The sequence below is a fragment of the Rhinatrema bivittatum genome, chromosome 1 (genome assembly GCF_901001135.1).
Source record: "Rhinatrema bivittatum chromosome 1, aRhiBiv1.1, whole genome shotgun sequence".
Taxonomy (NCBI): domain Eukaryota; kingdom Metazoa; phylum Chordata; class Amphibia; order Gymnophiona; family Rhinatrematidae; genus Rhinatrema; species Rhinatrema bivittatum.
The window spans coordinates 532,434,497-532,452,722 of NC_042615.1; the positions used below are offsets into that span (position 1 = coordinate 532,434,497).

The following is an 18,226-nucleotide window of genomic DNA, read 5'->3' on the forward strand; positions in this document are numbered from 1 at the left end:
GCCCGGAAGAGGAAGTGGAGAGTATCGGGTGCCTGCGCGGCAAGAAGAGGCCACGCTAGTGCGCTCGGCATCGGCCCGAAGAAAAGAAGACTGCAGCGCGGCTCGGAGGAGTCTTCTTTCTTCGGGCCGATGCCGAGCGCACTAGCGTGGCCTCTTCTTGCCGCGCAGGCACCCGATACTCTCCACTTCCTCTTCCGGGCCGCGGCGAGAAGAAGAGAGCACGCCGGTGCCGCTGACTCCAGCTGTCCTGCCGCGTTCCGCCCGGGCTGACAGCATTTTAAGCCCGGGCGGAGGAGGACCGGGGAGCAGCTGGGTCAGCGGGAAAGTGTGGCGACTGTCTGCGAGCCACATGCAGCCCTCAAAAGAGCCACATCTGGCTCGCGAGCCATGGGTTCCCGACCCCTGCCCTAGGGTATCCACCCTGCCGGGTGTCGACGCTTTCCGGTTGAGCACACTGGCGGTCTCCAGCTTTAGTCAACCAACCTGTTAAAGTTAATCAAGTTAATCAAGTTTTAACGTTCTAACAAAAGTTATCTAAGTTAATTATATTAAGTTAATCAATCAGTCAGTCACACATATATCCACAGTGCTTTGCAAGGAAGAATACTGAGGAGCTGCACTTCCTGCAGGGGTATATGTACTAGGGGCTGAAGTCAGATTGAAATCTGATCCGTCTCCAACTGCTATCAGGAGTACACTATACCCATTGGTCCTGAGTCCATCTGTATACACTAAGGAAAACGAAAATATCAGGTAAGTAATTTCTCCATTATTACAATTTCCCCTGTGGAGAATACATGTGCTCTTGATAAACGGTCATAGTGAAAGAGATTTTTGAAAAATATATATCTGATTTAGTATCTGGTAGACATAGGGGACTGTCTGTTTAATGATACAGGTAATATCTACCCTTCTCTTAATTTTTGTGAAAAGCTTAAAAAGTAATTGGTATGGAAAATGTTACAGAAACATTGCCTCTGTTAAATCTGTTTGTGTAACTAGGTTCACTAGAGATTTTATTTGTTTTTTTACTTTTTATAAGCTTATTAGGAAGAAATTTATACAAATTATTATTCTCCAGAGAAAGTTTAGGGACAAAATTTAAGTGAAATACATGATGCCTTACAGACAGAAACAGACTTTCTCTGATACTTAAACATAGAAATTTATTTATTTACAATACTTATAGTCCATGATTTTACCAAAGGTTGTTCATGGCAAAACAATGACAGCAGAAAAAGATCAAATAGTCTATCTAGTCTGCCCAGCAAGTTTTTCTCATCTGTAGTAATTGCCAGTCAGTGTAGTTATCCCCAAGCCTAATGATAAAAAAATAAAAGATTTATTGCTATGAGTTTTTTTGAAAATTGAAAGTGCTGCTTGATGTTTTTCATTTATGGACTTAACCATAGAAGCAGTACTGTGCCTTTTATCTTTTATCAGTAGCCCAGACTCCCTATTTACAAATGTTTGAAGTGCTATACTTTGTTTGAAAACCACAAGTTCATTTAAAATCTGAAGATATAAAATAAATATGCCCAGTGATTAAAGGTTTGTCACAACAAGAAAGGAAACATTATTGAAATAAATGTGAAGTAAAAATGTGAAGACTCTGTTTATAATATATTGGTCAAAGCGGTTAACAATAAACAGAATTTCCTAGCGTGTAGCAGATGGACTCGGGACCAATGGGTATAGTGTACTCCTGATAGCAGTTGGAGACGGATCAGATTTCAATCTGACGTCAGCCCCCATTACATATACCCCTGCAGGAAGTGCAGCTCTTCAGTATTTTCAGTCTCCATAGCAGTTAGGGACTATCTGCACGCTCTCGCAGTGTTAGAACCAATTCAAGAAGAAAACCCATATTTGAAGACGAAACCTACCTCTGAAGATGAGCCCCGCTCTCCTGCGGTGAAACCCTCGGGTCCCTCCCCCAGTTGAGAATTTCCCGAGGTGATTTCCGTGGTCCCTCGGAGGTGAGCCTTGGTCCGGCGGCCGAATCGCGGCGAGGACCTAGCCCCCGATCCCGGGCACGGCTGAGAGGCAGCGGGTGCCCCCTCGAGCGCGGCGATGAAGGTATTTGCCCTCTCCCCCCGCAGCCGGAGACCGCCCAGAATGAAACCAGGAAGTGCCGAAGACAAGGTAAGGTAGAAATCTTCAGCGTTGACTCCGGTCTCCGAGATTCGAGGAGTCGCACAGGTCGCCAGCCGGGACCAGTGCCGCCAGGTTGATCCGCCCTAGCAGGGCCAGGCCCTGGTTACATCCAAGGGTCTACCCACGTGGAGACCCTCTGAGGTAGTCGCCATATTGCCCGCATGGTCGCTGTCGCCATCTTGGCCCTATTCGCCGCTCCGCTCGTAGTCTCGGGCCAGGCGCACAAGTTTACTTAGGTGCACAAATTACATGTGCGCATAAAGTTACACACACATATCCCTCGTGCGCATAAGTTACACGCACAAGGGCCGCGCGCACAAGATATATGCGCGCGGTGCGCCTACCGGGCTAAGCACATAACCACAATTTGGAGGCACAACTGCGCACACAACCCACACGCTCATCTAGACACGTCTGAGCGCATAAGGGTTTACGCGCCGACAACCATGGCACCACCAAAAACGGAGATAAAGGCTCAAGGTCTCTGCCCAGCATGCCTTATCAGAGCCACACAAAGCGAGGAGGCCAACGCCCTGTGCGCTCAGTGCGAGGAGGCCCTGGGAGATCCAGCCCAGGGCCAGTCCCACTCAGGGCCAAGTAATAGCGCCTCAGAGGGTACCCTGGACCTTGCAAATCCCAGCGGGATGCCCCCACAAACGGGGACCCCCAGGGACCCAGTGCCCCTCAGCTTGGATCCAGCGTCTATCTCATGGGTGGAGTTCTTCAAAGGGCTACACACCTTTGTCCACATGCAAAGGGAACCCCTGGCTGACCAGCCACATCCACCGCCAGAGGACCTTTATGCCCCGGGCCCCTCGAGGCCTAGACAAAGGTTTCCACCGCCCAGGAGCCCCACCTATGGGGACACGGACAACTCTGAAGAGGAAGCAGAGCCCCTAGAAGAGGGGGAACTCCCCCCGGGGACAGAGCCTCACCGAACAACGAGATACTTTTTCACCAAGGACAAGCTCCCTGACCTGGTCACCCACAGCCTGAGGGAGCTCGCTATTCCGGGCCCAGATGCGCCGGGAGGGCCCAAGCCAAATCCCCCTACTGGAGGGCCTCCGCCAGACCTCCCGCCATTTCTCACTGTTACAAGCCGTCCAGCAGCTAATTGACCTGGAATGGAGGGCTCCAGAGTCCACATTCAAAGGGGGACGAGCTATGGCAGCCATGTACCCCCTGGATCCGGCGGCCAAAGATCTTCTCACATGCCCTAGAGTTGATGCCATGGTCTGCGCGGTCTCGAAGCGCACTACTGTCCCAGTGGAGGGAGGAGCAGCTCTCAAAGATGCACATGACCGGCGTCTGGAACCCATCCTTAAACAGTCTTTTGACATAGCCGCTATGTCCCTACAAATAGCCTGCTGCACCGTAGTGACACATGCCTGCTTATCTTAGACCACGAGCAACACCCCTGGAGAAGTCATGGAAACAGCATTCCTTGCAGAAGCAGCAGTTCCTTGCGGACGCTGCTTCCGATCTGGTGCGCACGGCAGCCAGAGGTGTGTCATCTGCGGTGGCTGCCAGGAGGCAACTCTGGCTCCGAAGCTGGTCGGCCGACGCATCTTCGAAAACTCGCCTCACAAGGATGCCCTTCAAAGGATCCCTCCTGATCGGCAGCGAGCTAGAGAAACTGGCCAACAAATGGGGCGAGTCCCCATTGCCGCGCCTACCGGAGGACAGGAAGAAGAGGAACCAGCCACCCTTCCCCTGGCCCTCCAGGGGCAGAAGTTCACAGCGCTTCAATCCATACAGAAGCAACTATCAAGCGCCCCGCCCTTCGGGTAGGAACCAGTCCTTTCGGACCAAGCACAACAAGAGGGGAACCAGCTCGGGTACAGGCCCCAGCCATACCGCACAATGAGATTCAGCCGATCCGTCCAAGGGAAGAAGCCATAAGGGGCAGCCTAGCCCTATTCTACCACAGATGGGTTGAGATAACTTCGGACAAGTGGGTCCTAGCCATCATTCGGGAGGGGTACTATCTGGATTTTCTACGAACCCCTCCGGACAAGTTCGTGGAGTCCCCCTGCCACAACCTCGCCAAGAGGGGTAGCAGTGGAAGCTACACTAACCAGACTACTGGCCCTCGAGGCCATAACCCCAGTGCCTCCACAAGAAATAAATACTGGGCATTATTCCATTTATTTTATCGTCCCCAAGAAAGAGGGGACGTTCAGGCCCATCCTGGACCTCGTCGGTCAACCGCCACCTGAGGATTCCCCGCTTCCGCATGGAAACCCTATGCTCCGTAATAAGGGCAATACAACCGGGAGAGTTTCTCACATCCCTGGATCTTTCAGAGGCCTACCTACACATTCCAATTCATCAAGAAAACCAGCGCTATCTACTCTTCAAAATCCTGGACCTTCACTACCAGTTCCGGGCACTACCCTTCGGGTTAGCCACAGCATCCCGGACGTTCACCAAGATCATAGTGGTGGTGGGTGCAACATTGAGGAAGGAAGGAATCCTCGTACATCCTTCCCTAGACGATTGGCTGATCAGGGCAAAATCCCCAGAGAAAAACCGCCAAGCAACCAACAGAGTCGAAACTCTACTGGAGAGCCTAGGATGGGTGGTCAACACAAACATAAGTTGTCTGCAGCCCTCACAGTCTCTAGAGTACCTAGGAGTCCGATTCGACACCAGAAAAGACAAGGTCAGCCTGACTCCCACAAGGAGATCAAAACTGTGGAACCGGTTACAAAGCCTGTTGAGTGAACCTCGCCCCACAGCATGGGATTACCTACAAGTCCTCGGTCTGATGGCATCCACACTGGAAGTAGTAACATGGGCACGAGCTCACAAGAGACCCCTGCAGCGCTCACTTCTATCATGATGGAATCCGCTGTCTCAGAACTACGCCGTACGTCTATCACTCCCGGGCAGGGTTCGGACCCAGCTACGGTGGTGACTACTGGCCAGCCACTTGAGCCAGGGAACAAGACTATCCTCCCCAACCTGGACCCTGCTCACCACAGACACCAGCCTATGAGGATGGGGAGCTCACTGCGAGGAATTAACCGCCCAAGGGCAGTGGAACGCAGAAGAGTCGGGATGGAACATTAACCGCCTAGAAGCCCGGGCAGTCAGACTAGCCTGCCTACGCTTTGCCCACAGACTCCGAGACAAAGCAGTCAGAGTAATGTCAGACAACGCCATAACAGTGGCCTACATCAACCGGCAGGGGGGGGGGGACCAGAAGCCAACAGGCGTCTCTGGAAATAGACCCCCTAATGACGTGGGCGGAAGTAAACCTCCAACAGATCTCGGCCATCCACATCGCCAGGAAAGACAACATCACGGCGGACTACCTCAGCAGGGAAAGTCTAAACCCAGGAGAATGGAAGCTGTCGTCCGCAGCGTTCCAAATGATAGTGAACCGGTGGGGGACACCAGACATGGACCTTCTGGCAAACCGGACCAACGCCCAAGTACCCAGGTACTTCAGCCGCAGGTGGGAACCTCAGTACCAGGGTTACAGACCTGGCCACAGGGGACCCTATTATACGCTTTCCCACCATGGCCCCTGCTGGGCGCAATCATTCACAAGATACAGCTGCACAGGGGACTAGTTCTTCTGGTGGCCCCGGACTGGCCAAGAAGACCGTGGTACGCCGACATGAGAAGATTACTGGCAGGGAACCCCCTACCACTGCCTCCACACAGAGACCTGCTCCAACAAGGACCAATCCTCCACGAGGATCCAGCTCAATTCTCTCTTATGGCTTGGCCATTGAGAGTGCCCGCCTGAGAAAGAGGGGATACTCGGGGGCAGTAATAGATACTCTCCTCCGAGCACGCAGGTTCTCCACATCTCTAACGTACATAAGGATTTGGAGAGTTTTTGAAGCCTGGTGCGAAGACCACGACATCAAGCCACGCTCAACTAAAGTTCCCATGATCCTGGAATTCTTACAGACCTGGCTACAGAAGGGGCTGTCCCTCAACTCTATCAAGGTACAGGTGGCGCATTATCATGCTACAGCCCCAAGAGCGGGGGCGACAGCATAGCTGCTCACCCGGACGTGTCACGTTTCCTGAAAGGAGTCAAACACATCTGCCCACCACTAAAGTGGCCGGTACCTCTGTGGAATCTCAACCTGGTCCTGGATTTCCTAGCAGGATCCTCCTTCAGACCCCTTTGAGGTCTGTCCCTCCGGCTATTAACTTTAAAGATAGCCTTTCTGCTGGCATTTTGCTCAGCCCGCCACATTTCAGAACTACAAGTACTGTCCTGCCGTGAGCCGTTCCTCAGGCTCACCCCAGGATCCATCCAGCTACGCACGGTCCCTTTGTTTCTTCCCAAGGTGGTATCACACTTCCATCTTAACCAAACCATCTCGCTACCATCGCCGGATGACTTGAAGAATTCGGAAGAAGCTCATAGTCTATGCCACCTCAATATAGGCAGACTTCTGTCCAGATACCTGGAAATGTCGGAACCCGTACGAAAAACAGACCACCTTTTCGTCCTTCACAGCGGGAAGAGACAAGGGGAAGGGGCCTCGCGGGCAGGCATAGCCCGCTGGATCAAGGAAGTCATCAAGGTGGCCTACGTAGAAGCAGCCAAGCCTCCGCCTCTACAGGTCAAGGCCCATTCTACCAGAGCCCAGGCAGTATCCTGGGCAGAAACCAGAATGCTGTCACCCGCTGAGATCTGCAGGGCGGCTACATGGTCCTCCATCCATACCTTCTCCAGATTCTACCGTCTGGATGTTCAGGCTCTGGAGGACACGGCATTTGCAAGGGCAATACTAAGTGGGTCACGAGCAGTCTCCCACCTGGTTTGGGAGTAGCTTTTATACATCCCATTGGTCCTGAGTCCATCTGCTACACGCTAGGAAATGGAGAAATTACTTACCTGATAATTTCGTTTTCCTTAGTGTATACAGATGGACTCAGCATCCCACCCTTGGATGCCGTTACGCATGGAATTTCGAATGATTCAAGGGTAAGCCATGTTTTCATTCACCTAGGGCATGAAAACCTACCAGGTGTCGACGCTTTCCGGTTGAGTACATTGGCGGTCTCCAGCCTTAGTCGTTCCAACCAGGTCAAGTTAATCAAGTTATAAAGTTTAACCAAGTTATGACGTTATTCAAGTTAATCAAATTAGTCAGTCACACATATATCCACAATGCTTTTCGAGGAGAATACTGAAGAGCTGCACTTCCTGCAGGGGTATATGTACTAGGGGCTGACGTCAGATTGAAATCTAATCCGTCTCCAACTGCTATCAGGAGTACACTATACCCATTGGTCCTGAGTCCATCAGTCTACACTAAGGAAAACGAAATTATCAGGTAAGTAATTTCTCCATTGTTTGAGTGTTTCCCTACCCTTATGTAATCTGAAATTGTCTCAGCAAATTTGGCAATAACTCTTATGAGCTAACTGGGAAGACTATCTTCTACTCTGTCTCAGGAAGAACGGGGGAGAATTGAGATCCCCGAATAGCAAATGCATCATGCTTTAAAGGTTTCAGCTATGAAAACAGTTTAAAAGCTGTACCACAAACTAGATAACTTACGGGTGCAGTTTTCACTCAGCATTTGTTCATAGATCCCTTAGTTCTGATTGATTAACCAGAATATGAATCATGTTCAGTTGCCAGAGAATAGAGCTCAGTCCTATCCGATAACAGTTAACCCTATGAAATCCACATCTGGTTCATATACTGTTTGGAATAACCTGGTGCTGATTCCCCTTTAAGATAAGAATGTCTTCATTCAAGGTAGCTATTAATTTAGGTATAATAATTCTGCGAGTCATTAGTGTTTATTCAGGTGCAGACTTGGACAACTCCACAAGTATGAGATACAGATTCAGTCTGAGCATTCCAGGGTATATGATTATAAATCTGAGAGCTATTCTGATCAGGAGGAGTCACAGGTCCACCTCAGTCCATTCTCCTCCACTGGAAAGGTCTTCCAGAAGACCTCCTCTTCTCCAACTTTGTCAAGGAAATGACGGAATCTTTTCTATTTGCTTGGAGAGGAAGGCTGAGCCCAGGGCAAATTTTAGACACCCTCTAGTTTATCTGACCTTTGCCCCCCATCCCCACCCCAAGGTTGATGTGGCAGTACCTGCACATGACATCTTCAAGAAGGTACAGATAAAAATATGGTAGTTCCCTATCTGTGTCAACAAGAAATTATGTTCAGACAGCTTCAGAATTTGAAAAACAGCTGCTGCCTCATCAGTCAGTGGTAGTCTAATCTGCTCCCAAGAAGAGTAAGTGGTCAATGAGTCAATCCTCTGTGCCCCCAGGAAGAGAACATCATATTCTGGGCCTTGTTGGGAGAGAGGTTTATCAAAATGATGTGCCTAGCTTTTTACCAGCTCTTCTTGAGCCAATGCATGAGACATCTTGCAAAAGATACTAAGTCTGTCATAGTTTCTTCTTCTGACAGACCTGGTGACATTGAAGCACTGGTGGACAAGGATAAGGAGTGTGGAAAACACTTGTCAGATTGGCCTATGATGTTTAAAATGGCATCAAGAGCTTCTGCCATTGGTATTGGCCACTGTTGGAAACAGGATGCTGGGCTTGATGGACCCTTGGTCTGACCCAGTATGGCATTTTCTTATTGGCGCCCACAGATACCCTTGGCTGCATCCTTAGATCTCAGGTCAGATATGCAGCATAAGTTTGAAAATGTATCCTGCAAGGGAGAAGATATCTCTGGAGATAGTCTGGGAAGTGGTGAATAAAATAAAGGACCACCATGCCACATTTCAAACTTTCTGCAGTTAATCTGATGCGCCCTCTACCTCTAGGATGTATTTTAAATGGGGCGCTCAAATACAGTCCAGTGGAATCAAATCACTTGAGGACTGAAGGAATGCATCTGTATCATGGGATAGCTCAAAGACACTATCTTGGAGGCTCTTCCATGCCAGTCTGGTCTTTGGATTATTCTTTTGAATATCCCCCATGCCAAGTTGTGATAACAGATGCCTCCAATCTGAGCTGGGGAGCTTAAACCTAAGGGGTTTCACACCCAGGTCTCTTGGTCCATTCAGAAAAGAAATGTTCACATCAATTTCTTAGAACAATGGGCAGTGATAAACATTGTAAAAGCCTTCAAGTGGCAAACAAAATTGCTTAATTCAAACAATCAATAGTCATGTTCTGTGGGAGACTATTGTGTGTAACCTGGCCATAACTCGTGGGATAACTTTGAGGGCCACATATCTGACATGGAAAGAGAGCAGTATCTTGGCAGACTCATTCAGTCAGTTGTTGAACTCTCACAAGTGGTCTCTGGATTTTAGGAGGTCACAAGATATTTTGTGAGTGGGGAAAATCCACAAAAGGCCTATTCACAATCTCCTGAGCAAAAAAGTATTATCTTTCCCAGGAGGAGGTCAGATGGCAGATGCCTTCTCCCTTTCCTGAGAGATTAGTCTTCTGTATATGTATTCTCGTATATACCTGGTTGCAAAAACCTTGATAAAACTTAGAAGAAACTGAGTAAGTATGATACTCGTAGCTCTTAGTTGGTCAAGTTTCATTTCCATTCCTTTGGGATCTTTCAGTCAGGAAGCACATAGGCTGAGTGATTCCCCAAACCTGATCACACAGACTCTGGGAATGCCATTTCATCTCAACATTTAGTCTCTGGTCTTTACAACTTGAATATTTCTGGGGAAATAATTTTTTTCCTTTAGATTTTCTGAAGAATTGTCTCAGGTCCTTCTAGCTTCTAGAAAGGAATCCACTAAGAAGTCTTATAGGTTTAATTGGAGGAACGTTGCCATTTTGTATGACACATTTAGTTGCTTTCTCATATCCTAGTCAAAAACTGCTAGAAGACCATATACATCTTTCAGAGTCGATTCCCAAAACCAACTCTGTTAGAGTGAATATCTATTTCACAGAGCAGCTGATCTAGGAATCGACATGAAGATGAGTCATTTTAGACCTAATTCTTAGTGGAATGCAGAATTTGGTGTGAGATGTAACAGTAATGAAGCTGCTCTGCAACAGTAATTCCATTTTAGGCGTTACCACCCAGGAAAAGGATCTGAGACAATATTTTGAAATCCTCTTTCAGTATGCAGAGCAGTCAAAAAAAGCAAACAAAGTTAGGACTTAGTAGGAAAGGAATGGAGAATAAAACAAAGAATGTCATAATACCTCTGTACCACTCCATGGTGAAACCGCACCTAAAGTACTGGGTACATTTCTGATTGCTGCATCTCAAAATAGATAGAGAAGGAGATGGAATGGCTCCCTTATGAAGAAAGACTAAAGAGGTTAGGGTTGTTCAGATTGGAGAAGATATGGCTGAGGGGAGATATGATAGAGGTCTTTAAAATCATGAGTGGAATTGAATGGGTAAATGTGAATCAGTTATTTACTCTTTCAAAAGTTCAAAATCTAGTGCAGTCTCAATCACAAATAAGCTCTGGAATTCATTGCAGCAGGATGTGGTAAAGGCAGTTAGCATAACTGATTTAAAAAAGATTTGGGCAAGTTCTTGGAGGAGAAGTCCATAAACTGTTATTGACCAGACAGATTTGGAAAAGCTACTACTTATCCCTGCATGTTAGCATCATGTGATCTATTGTTTGGGATCCTGCCAGGTACTTGTGACTTGGATTAGCTACTGTTAGAAACAGTTTTTGGGTACTTGCCAGGTTCTTATGGCCTGGATTGGCCACTGTTGGAAACAGGATGCTGGGCTTGATGGACCCTTGGTCTGACCCAGTATGGCATTTTCTTATGTTCTTATGTTCTTAGGATACTGGGTTTGAATGACCCTCAGTCTGAACCATTTTGGCAATTCTTTTGTTCTTGTTTACACCTCAGAGTACTTGGCTCTTCTCACTAGCATGTAGAAGGAAACCTCATATCTGTACAGCTTTTGTCAGAGTTTATTTCAATTGAAGCCTCTCATTAAGCCACCTGCTATGTCATGGGACATCATTGTGATTGTTACCAAATTGATTTAAGCTTTTTTTGAGCCTTTAAGTTTTTGTGGGCTTAAATACCTCTAAGGTCAAAGGCTTTGTCTGGTCTTGAACCTGGAGCCTGCTGGGCAAAAGATGGGAACCTTACCTCTTGAACCACTGGATAGCAGTGGTAAATCCAGATTTTGCAAGGGAAGATACCTAGTATTGAGCTTGATACAGGTGCCAGGAGAGCCTCCACTGGAGAACCAGATTGGAACTCAAAGCTAATAAAGGAATCTCTAGGAACAATATCTTGTTTCCAGCAACTTAAGGGCTGCTTAGCCATGCAGTGTAGAACCTGGATAAGGAAATCTGTGACCTTTGAAGTTAAGTACAATGTGTGAATCTGTGTATGTGTGTATATATATGTATATATATGTGTGTATATATATATATATATATGTGTGTGTGTGTATATATGAACCTGGATATTATGACCTTGGACCAGACTTGTGAATACTGTGAACTGATTCGGTCTTGAAGTATTTGTACTTGTTACTACAAACTGAAGAAGTGTGTAATTTGTTGGCATCTCTGAAGATAAATGTAACCTATGCACTGTTTCTGTTAACCTTTTAACTCATGTTAAACTCAGAAGCCAGGTTTAAGTAACACAAACAAGGAACCTGAGAGTACCTAAGTTGGAAGGTTACATTTTTAATGGTGGTCACTTCAGCTTGCAGAGTAGAGTTTCAGGCTTTGTACTTATCCACTTTGCCCTAAATTTTATCATAATTTATTTATTTTATTGATTGAAACATTTTTATTCCGCAAGGTCCAATATGTATCATTAAAGCAACTCACAAGATAAAAAATAGTATGTTAGGTACTATTTTCTTCTTGCTGGAGGCATTGTCAGAATTCCACCTTAACTAGTCAATTTTCCTACTAATATTTTTCTCCAGGCTATCTTTTCATAGAGGTGAACAAGTCCTGCACAATTCGATTGCAATAGAGCTGTCATCTTCTATCTAGAGTGGACCATTTTTTTTATTACTTTTGATACCAAAAGGTCGGAGACTGATGTAACCAAACACACTATGTCTAACTGGATAGCAGATTGTATCTCCTTTGTTATACCCAGACAGGACTGACATATACACACATACAGAAGAGTGATTTATCCAACAAAAATGTTTCTGTCCATTAGTGATCTCTTGTCTTTTCCTTTTTGTGTTGGAAGGTAACCCTTATCTTAGGAGGTCCTCTGTGTAATTGTTCATTTTACTTGTCCTCATAAAAAGCAAAGTTGCTTACATGTAACAAGTATTCTCCATGGGCAGCAGTCATACGCATTCTCCATCATTTACTTTCATTGTTATAGAAACATAGAAACATAGAAATGACGGCAGAAGAAGACCAAACGGCCCATCCAGTCTGCCCAGCAAGCTTCATACATTTTTTCTCATACTTATTTATTTATTTATTTATTTTTAGATTTTTATATACCGGTGTTCCTATATGAAATAAAGATCACATCGGTTTACATTGAAACAGAACATGAAAATTGCCAAAAGGCATTACATAGAACAAGGTTATGAAACTTGGAACAGTGTACATAAGTTCAAAATTTAACAATAACGTTGTAACATTGATGACCAAAAGATAAAGGAGAAAAAAAAAAAAAAGACTTAAACAATTAAGTTGACAGGTCTTATTGAGCATAAAAATTATAACGTATAAGTGAGAAAGTCTCAAGTGTCCTGCAGCAAGAGATTAGATATCTGTTTCTCTTAGCTCTTTGGTTCTATTTCCCTTCCACCCCCACCATTAATGTAGAGAGCAGTGATGGAGCTGCATCCAAGTGAAATATCTAGCTTGATTAGTTAGGGGTAGTAACCGCCGCAATAAGCAAGCTACACCCATGCTTATTTGTTTTACCCAGACTATGTTATTCAGCCCTTATTGGTTGTTTTTCTTCTCCCCTGCCGTTGAAGCAGGGAGCTATGCTGGATATGCGTGTAGTATCAGTTTTTCTTTTCCCCTGCCGTTGAAGCAGAGAGCTATGCTGGAAATGCATTGAAAGTGAAGTATCAGGCTTATTTGGTTTGGGGTAGTAACCGCCGTAACAAGCCAGCTACTCCCCGCTTTGTGAGTGCGAATCCTTTTTTCTTCTCCCCTGCTGTTGAAGCAGAGAGCTATGCTGGATATGCGTGAAGTATCAGTTTTTCTTCTCCCCTGCCGTTGAAGCAGAGAGCTATGCTGGATATGCGTGTAGTATCAGTTTTTCTTCTCCCCTGCCGTTTAAGCAGAGAGCTATGCTGGATATGCGTGAGGTATCAGTTTTTCTTCTCCCCTGCCGTTAAAGCAGAGAGCTATGCTGGAAATGCATTGAAATCAGGCTTATCCTCTATTTTATATTATAAGACTGAAGAGGGTTTCATAAGGTGGGGACTGTACAGGAAATCTCTTGCATACCCAGAAAAACCTTTCCAGAATTTTCTGGGAGATTTGCGTTGGCATCTTTGGATAGTGTCTTCCATATATGTATGCTTGTAGAACACGTGATAAATAAGTAACCAGCTTTCTAGGACCAGAATGAGAGGTAAAAAAATAGGTTTGGGACTTTACAGGCCTTGCAGCAACCCCAACAGCTCTGTCATGAATCTACAATTTTAAAGAGGTTGGATGGGACACTCCTATCCTAAAAAATTCAGGGACTTGTGGGATCTTCAAAGTGGACCCTCTATACCCATCCTCTGTAGTTCCTTCAGGGTTGAGGGGGTGAAGACAGTGGGATTCTCAACATTTATAACCAGCCCATGAGCCCCTACATCTTTAAGAGCTAGTATCTCCTATCTGACCCCCTTAAATGCACAGGGGCTGACTGGTTAAAGTAGTGGTTAGTTGGACTGTTCAGGGCTTAGGAGCACATGTTAGCATTACAAGCCCATGTTGATTTTCCATCTTGGAGGAGGGAGGATAAGCTTAGTGATTAGAGCACCATGCTGAGAACCAGGGAAGCCAGGTGCAAATCCTTCTTCTCTTAATGATGATTCTTGAGACCTTGGGCAAGTCACTTCAGCCTCCATTGCCTCAAGTGCAAAATTAAATTGTAAGCCCTGTGGGGTACTACTGTATGTGAATGTAACTTGCCTTGAACTACAATGAAACGGCATGAGCTAAATCTACAAGTAAAATAAATCTTATTTTTTCCTGAATATTTCACTGACCCTGCTGTTTTGAGGCAGGGGGCTACTGGGCCCTCTTTTGACTTGTCCTGGATTGTGGGGGAGCTGCTTGGGTGAAATTTACACTACTAATTTCTATTTTTGGTTCGTACATAGGCCTTCACTATACCTGGTTTGCAAAGGGTCTCCTCTTTTCTACTAACTCATGAAATAAAATACAATTTTCTTTTTATGTTTAATGTAGAAGACTGTCATAGAAAAAGTCTGTTTTATCAATAATTGTAGCTGAAGTACCTTGCTGAGCTTAATAGAAAATAAACTGTACCAATGTGTCTCTTTCTAAAATTATTTTATTTATTGAAGTTATGTGAATAAACACTACAGTAAAACAATGCCAAAATGTAAACTCAGGCTTATATCATTACAGGTTGGAAAACAGCATGAGATCAATTTTCAAAGTGTTTAGGTGCCTAATTTTTTCTCCTTGAAAATTTGACTAGGGCTGCGTTCTTAAATTTAGGTGCCTTAATGTGTGTCTAAAAAGAGGGTGGCTCTAAGGGTGGAACCAGGGCCATGAAAGTAAGTTGAGTATTCAGCATTGATTTCTGACATTAGGCACTTAAACGCCAACATTCAGGAGAGGAAATAGGAGGCCTGGATTTAGGAACCTGTGTTTAAATAGTTTTCATACCAAAACTTAGGCACCTAATGTATTTTGAATACCGGTCTGCACATGGCTAAGTTACAGTGTAACAACTATAATAATTCTTTTTTTTTTTTTAATTTGAATAAAATTCACAGAATGGAATTTGCGATCTGTAAGCTGAAGAAGGCAGGTAATCAAAAAGGCCTTTATGTCCTTCGATGGAGTCCTAAAGAATTTAACAAGTACTTTCTCACCTTTGCTGTAGAGGTTAGTATTGTCATACTAAACGGGAACATCTCTGTAACAGACTGCTGTACAATAGCATTTTCTTCTTTTTGTGACAATAATGTTTTGAGTACTAGAAAGAAGTTTTTCAATTTAAAAGTTTAATCAGGAAAACAAAATTTTGGTCTGTCTCATTTACAAACTGCCATGGAAACACAATCTACTGGTCAATCATCTTGATAATATAATAGCGATAAATGTTAGAAATATAAATGTTCAGCACTTTGCTAAGTACATGGATGCCACAGGTACCATCGTGCTCATACACCAGTTATCCATAGGGTTGTGCATTCATTAGTTTTTGGACATCCATTTGTTTCATTTGTTTCCCGCTTAAGCGCATATATAATGAACGGACGAATGTACACCCAAATGAATGATATGAGCGTCCATCTAAAATGCGTTCATTAGGTGCACACCATTCGTTGTGTGTACATTCGTTCATTCATTAGATACACAATAGGCGTCCAAATGAATGGACGAACGAATGCACATCCTTACCAGCTGACATCCACAACACTTCATCCCCCCCCCCCCCCCCCCCCCCCCCAGTTGTTGCAGTGCTGTGGCATCCTGGGTGCTGACTATGGCACTTTTGAGTTGGACCTCCCAGTATGCCACATAGCTGAGCCCATATGCACACTCCTGTAGCTGACCCACATGGAGTGGGCCGGCCATAGGGAACACAGGCATATTGGGGAGGGGTAGTGGAGAGGGAGGGTAGTGGGTGGGAATATGAGGAAAGGCTGGGTTGTCCTTGGCCCTCTTGCCTCTTATCTTCTGCAGTTCTGCCACATGTATGCCACCACTGCAGTTATTTTTCTTGACCTGTAATGACAAACTCACTACCACTTGATGCCTGAGCTTTAGCTGCAGCTGTGTTACTCTGTTTCAGCTTCAGTGATAATTGAATTCTTCAATGACAAGCATCATCTGATGGAGCCTGGCACAGAACTTTGATTTCAAAGCTTCTGAAAGCTTTGAACATGCTTTACTGAGCATTTGCAGCCCTAGCCACCTCCCTGCCTTCCAGGCAGGGCCCTTCAGTCTTTCTTTTTTTCTGCAGAGCTTGCAAGCAGGGTCCCTCAGACTCTTTTTTTTTTTTCCTTCAGCGCCTGCAAGTCACTTAGTCCGACCAAGGGGCTATGACGACATCATGTAACCCTGATTGATTCCTCCTTGGCCCGTATTCTGATTTCAGGACTTAATCAGTGCCTGATGAAAGAGCATTTCCATGGGGAGGAAAGCTGGTTTTCACCCCTTTCTCCCCCCACAACCCTAGGAATCACACTAGTCTCCGTGGTCCCAATGTAATTTATCATCTCTGGTGCCCTGGACGAAGTAGCCTTCCCTCCAAAGGAGGAGTGGGAATGCTGATTATGGCAATACTGTTGCCATTTTTAACAGAGAGGTTCCTGGACTTCCACCTGAGAATACACTTACCCTAGAATAGAGTCTGAGGTTTTACTAGATTTATTCAACTCAGCTTACATGGCCCTATTTATACTGAGAAGAAGCTAGGCAGCTAAGCTCCTCATAGTTTCCTGCTGGTTGAGACAAGTTCAGTAGAAGCTTCCTGAGTGAATGTTCATCAGGGATTTAATTCTATATATTGTTCTATATATATAATTCTATATAATTCTATATATTATTCTATATATATATATTCTATATATTATATATTTAATATATATATATTCTATATATATATATAATTCTATATATAGATATTCATATCTATATATATGATTCTATATATACACAGATGAATTGATATGTTAATCTGTATATATACAAATAAAAGTCAGCAAATACTTTATTCAGTTTTTAAAGGAAAACTTAATTTTCTGTTGCTGACATAGTTATATACTTATGTTAATTTTGAAAGTAATAAAAACTTAATTAACTAACCATAGTAGAAAGTCAACAGTTTCTTAACTGATACAGTGTAAAAGCCCCAAATTATTACACTTTCAGTAGCGTGACTGTTTTTATGGGATTTGAGATTGGTGGTGCAGTTTGTTTCAGAGTAAAAAGGTGCTTTCAAAATCATATTTCCATGGTGAGACCGCATCTTGAATACTGTGCAGTTCTGGTCCCCGCATCTCAAAAAAGATATAGTTGCACTGAAGAAAGTGCAGAGAAGGGCGACCAAAATAAGTGGCATGGAACGGCTGCCCTATGAGGTAAGGCTAAGGAAGTTAGGGCTGTTCAGTTTGGAGAAGAGACGAATGAGGGAGGATGTGATAGAGGTCTACAAAATCATGAAAGGACTTGAGCAAGTTAATGTAAATCAGTTATTTACTCTCTTAGATAATAGAAGGACTAGGGGGCACTCCGTGAAGTTAGCAAGTAGCTCATTTAAAACAAATCGAAGTAAATGACATCCTCTGGCAATGACTCACTGGAAGTCATTGCCAGAGGATGTGGTTACAGCAGTTAGAGTAGCTGGGTTTAAAATAGGTTTGGATAAGTTCCTAGAGGAAAAATCCATAAACTATTACGTTAATTAATTAGCAATAGTAGCTTGTGATCTATCTAATGTTTGGGTACTTGCCAGGTACTTGTGACTTGGATTGGCTACTGTTGGAAACAGGATACTGGGCTTGATAGACCTTTGGTCTGACCCAGTATGGCAATTCTTATGTTCCCCGTTGCAGCGTGATGGAGTCCCTGAGTACAAGCACTGTTTAATAACTAAAACTGAGAATGGGGAGTACAACCTGAGTGGAGCAAAGAAAAGTTTTGGAAACCTTAAGGAACTGTTGAACTGCTACCAGAAAGAAACTGTTCGTTCAGACGGCATCATTTTCCAGTTTACCCGATGCTGCCCTCCAAAACCTAAAGGTAAGGAAGGAACTTGTACAAATTTTGTTCATATAATATAGTATAAACAGGTGTAATTCTAAAACTGCATTTTATATGATTTGTATGAATACTCAACTGATAGGGCATTTTTAATAAAGGGCTTCTTTGATCGTCCAATTCTCATTCTTTTTACTGTAACACAGCCATCTGGATCGGCTTCCGCTTTGTT

At 44.6% G+C, this 18,226-nt stretch overlaps 1 protein-coding gene across 7 annotated transcripts in view; it reads left to right on the forward strand.

The window, feature by feature from the left end:
* The window catches only part of JAK2 (Janus kinase 2), a 419,848-nt gene that overhangs the window by 209,563 nt on the left and 192,059 nt on the right, over positions 1-18,226 (forward strand). For all 7 annotated transcript variants that reach the window (XR_003858317.1, XM_029613659.1, XM_029613675.1 and 4 more), the window contains 2 exons: positions 15,060-15,171; positions 17,850-18,036. Coding sequence is in view for 6 of the 7 variants with exons in the window: in XM_029613659.1 (XP_029469519.1) it covers positions 15,060-15,171; positions 17,850-18,036 (299 nt within the window). In the remaining variant the exon portion in view is untranslated. The remainder of the gene's footprint in view (positions 1-15,059; positions 15,172-17,849; positions 18,037-18,226) is intronic.